The sequence below is a fragment of the Aedes albopictus genome, chromosome 2 (assembly GCF_035046485.1).
Source record: "Aedes albopictus strain Foshan chromosome 2, AalbF5, whole genome shotgun sequence".
Taxonomy (NCBI): domain Eukaryota; kingdom Metazoa; phylum Arthropoda; class Insecta; order Diptera; family Culicidae; genus Aedes; species Aedes albopictus.
The window spans coordinates 45,596,762-45,601,096 of NC_085137.1; the positions used below are offsets into that span (position 1 = coordinate 45,596,762).

Below are 4,335 nucleotides of genomic sequence, written 5' to 3' on the forward strand. Positions count from 1 at the left end.
GCTCTAGGTTGTACCGTGGCGGTCGCCGGTAAATTTCGTGGAGTATTTTCTGTAATAATTCATGAAGTAATTTCTGGAGGAATTCTTAAAATATTTCTTGAAATATTTCCGGGAGGAATCCAGGAACAATTCCTAGAGTTATTCCTGGAAGAACTTCTATCGGATTCCCTAGAGTAACTCCCGGGGGATTCCTGGAATAATTCTTGTAGGAATTCCAGGAAAGTTTCCAGGAACAATTCGTAGAGAAATTCCTGTAATTATTAGTGGAAGAATTCATAAAACAATTCCTGGTGTAAATCCTGATGGAATTCCTGAAATATTTGCTGGATAAATTCCTGGAATATATACTGGTGTTTATTCTGTAGAAAGTCCAGGAGGAAGTCCAGGAGGAATTCCTGGATGAATTCGTTGGGGAAATCTTGAAGAAATTCTGATTGGAATTTCTGGAAGAATTTCTGGAGGATTTTGTGGGGAAATTCATTAATAAGTTCTGGAGAAATTGCTGGAAAAATTGTTGTAGCTGTTACGGTAAAAATTTATGGAGGAATCTTTGGAGGTATTAGTTTAGGAACTCCTCAAGGAGATCCATGAAGAATTCAAGGTGGCAGTCTTGGATGAATCCCTTGATGAATTTCGTAAGAAGTCCTTGAAGGATTTTTTAAATGAATGTTTTGGTAAAATTCCCAAAGGAATTTCTGGTTGTATCCGTGGGTGAGTTTTTGGAGAAATCCTCATAGGAATCCCTAGAGGAATTCCTTGGAGAATCACTGGAGAAATTCTTGAAAGATTTCCAGAAGAAATCCTTGGAAGAATACCAGGAGGAAACTTTGAAGGATTGCAGGAAGGAACCCTTGTAAGAATTCCCGGAGGAATCCCCTGATAAATTTATGGAGGAATCCTAGGAGGAATTCCTGGTGGTATCCCTGTAGGATTTCCTGGCGGAATTCCTGGATGAATCCCTTCAGGATTTCATGGAGAAATCCCTGGATAAATTGGTTGATTCCTGGAGGAATCCCTGGAAGAATTTGAAGGAGAATCCCTTGAGGAATTCCTGGAAGAAAACCCTGTAGGAATTTCTGGAGGAATCCCAGAATGAGTTTGTGGAGGACACCACCGTGGAGGCACTTCTGAAGGAATCCCTTGATTCATTCCTAGGTGAATTAGCAGTTACTCCAGGAGAAATTCCGGGTGGAGGATGACCTAGATCACCAAGTGAATGTTGTTAAGTTATCAGAATTGCACTCTGAGGCTCTAAGAGTAGCGTAGATTATATTTCGCGAGCATTCGCTACAATAAAAATATCCATAGATTTACACATATTGCGACACATACTTCAAAAACTTCAAAATACATTGGAGTCCATTTATATGCCAGTAGACACCCAACCAGCAATACATAGATATACTCGTAATATTATGAGGTGCAACAGACACAATCGTGAAAGAATTATGCCGATAGAGTGAAGAGAAACAAGAGAAGAGCGTGTAGACCTTGAAGGTCCTAATTCCAGAACAGTTTGGAAAGCCTGCAATAACCCATGAATGTACCAAAAGCATTACAGTTGTGCCTTGAGGCTCCATCAGCAGTATAGACTACATTCCATGAATATTTTTTTTTACAATTAAAGCATGATACATTATGTAGATATCGTAACCCAAACTCCAAAGTATATTGGAGGCCATTTGTATTTCAAAGAATGTCTTACTACCACAATATCAAGTTGCTCGTAGCATTGCGAGGTCTAATGGACAACATCGTGACTAAATTTCTTGAACAGAGTGAACACAAATGATGGTAGATCCAGTAGATCTTAAGAAAATGAATTTCGGAGTCGTTTGGATGACCTCGATCACCCAAATCATGTACAATTATTATTCATCGTGTATAAAATTTGGTATAGAATGTTGGATTTGTGATTCAAACTTCGGAGTACTTTGGAGGCCTTAGAATAGCTCTGGGATAAAAACTTCAACAGATTATAACAGGTAGTGATGCATTGGATGTCAAGGATCAGTCAAAACTATTTAGCAAAACGATGAAATTTGAACAAAAATACAAAAAAGCCACATATTTTCGGCTATCAGTAAAAGAGGGAGGGTGCGAAGGAGGGAGGTACCATGCATTTCCTAGCACAACTATTCCCCAGCACAAGACTCCAGGGTAAAATGTTTAAAATCAAAGAAGATATTGCATGTCTACCCAAAGAAGATCGTCCCGGGTCTTGACGGGTTAAAAGTGCTTCCTGATCTTGCTGTGGATGCCTTTCAAATCATTTGAGTTGAACAATCTTTTCCGTATTTTCCTTGAGTACGATAAGCATTGATGCCTAGATTGATGCTCATCGTAGCTTATGGATCGCTCATGCACGTCTCATCATTGGATTATGCATTTTATGACCGTAGAAATAACAACATCTTATCCCAGCAACTAGATAATCCACACGCATGTAGACTTGCTGCCAGACGATGCACCAAATTGATTACGATCACGAACCGTCCATTTGATGGAAAAATACCGACATTTGTAATTTTAGACTATAAAAGTCAACTCGTAGAGAATGCATTTGCTCAGTTAGACTTACATTGTTATTTAAAATACATCTATCCTTTATCATGTGCCACAAATTCGTCTGCGCAATCGTGATCAGTTCAATTTTAGTTACCAATATCAACTGTTATGATTCCAAATACGACAACGTCAACTTGGACGAGATCTTCAAAAGTACTCGTCTGCTCAACAACTACATCAATTGTTTGAAAAATGTGGGACCCTGCACTCCGGATGCCAAAGAACTGAAAGGTATGTGACCGACCTTTCCCATCTCTCATCATCTTCAAACCCTCAAGTCCCGACCACTCCGCAGAACTCCTACCGGACGCCCTCGAAAGTGAATGCCGCCACTGTACCGAGAAGCAGAAGATCAGCGCCGAACGGGTGATCAACTTCGTGGTCGATAATCGGCCGGCCGATTTCAAAGTCCTAGAATCGATTTACGATCCGGCCGGGGAATACCGACGCAAATTCCTGCGCGATCATCCGAATTTTCACGATCAAGGTGACGACGCCGCCAGTGATGCAACGACGGAAAAACCCGACGATCAACCAGCGGCGACGGCGGCGACCGGCGAAGAAGCATAGACGCAAGATCAAGGTCGATCAACGGAGGACGATCGATGGACGATGACGGCTGCGGCGGCGATGTTAGAAATCGGTCATGTTTGTCTTTCTCATTTTCGTGAGGGAGTGTGTGAATTGGCTCTGACGAAGATGATGTGTTGTGATTAAATATTTGCAGAAGAAAATAAGTGTTTAACTTTTGATCATGCATATGTATGGATGGCATGAATGTAAAAACGATATGGAAGATGGCTATTTGTTGAACTCACAAGTGTTAAGTGGTTGGTGATCTGTACATAAGGGAGCGTCTATAAATGACGTAGCTTTTAAGGGAGACAGGGGAGTCTGCGATTTTGTGACAAGCCATTCATTAGGTATGTGAATATATGCTACGAGGGGGGAGGGGAGTAAAAAATTCGGCCAAAATAGGCTACGTCTTTTATGGACGTTCCCTAGGTCTAGAAATTCAAGTGATTAAAAATACATGTAAAATAATGCCTGGTGAATTTGACTGGTTTGTCGAGAAACTATTTAGACCCAACCTATGCTTTTGTGGAAATAATTCACAGGGTTGGACCATTTGGGCAAAAGGACCTATTTTTAGCACTTTGGGCTCTATTACAGTAAGTTTTGTGAATAAAAATTGACTTGTAATTTTAACATGGGCAAACACTCACATCTGACTTTGCACAAACAATCAAGTCAATTGGTACAACTTTGTTAGATCACGAAGTGCTCAAAATTGGCTCCCTAGCCCAAATAGTCCCAGAAGCCTCGTAGCCGTGCAGTTAGGGTCACCAAGCTTATAATCGCACCATGCTGTGGGGTGAGGGTTCGATTCCCGCTTCGGGCGTTGAAACTTTTGTGAGAATAGTTTCTTCCCCGTTTCCACTGGTGCATGCTCAGTTTGTCCGTTCTCAAGTGTTAAGTTTAAAACAGTCTGTACAGTCGAAAGCGTTGTCCGTGTCTTTTTAAAGACCCCAATAAAAATTGAATAAGTTAGTCATGAAATGAGCTGTGTAATTACGGGAAAATTTGTCATTGTAAATCGTCACATCATAAGGTACATATTACACTTAAACCTTAACATGGCTGAGCGAAAAAGAAAATTCTTCCAACAAGGTTATGAGTAACTCTACATTTTTTTTTAAATGTTATATAATTCTAACAATAGTGGAAATGTTTAAAAAATTACAAAAATGCTTAGTTTTCTGTTTG

The 4,335-nt window shown here is 40.3% G+C and overlaps 1 protein-coding gene across 1 annotated transcript; it reads left to right on the forward strand.

The window, feature by feature from the left end:
* The first annotated feature begins 2,560 nt into the window (after positions 1-2,560).
* Positions 2,561-4,128, forward strand: LOC109421412 (ejaculatory bulb-specific protein 3). Its single transcript, XM_019695887.3, has 2 exons — positions 2,561-2,799; positions 2,864-4,128. Exons 1-2 carry the CDS (start codon positions 2,613-2,615, stop codon positions 3,136-3,138), a joined length of 462 nt encoding a protein of 153 aa, XP_019551432.2. The 5' UTR covers positions 2,561-2,612; the 3' UTR covers positions 3,139-4,128.
* The last annotated feature ends 207 nt before the right edge of the window (positions 4,129-4,335 follow it).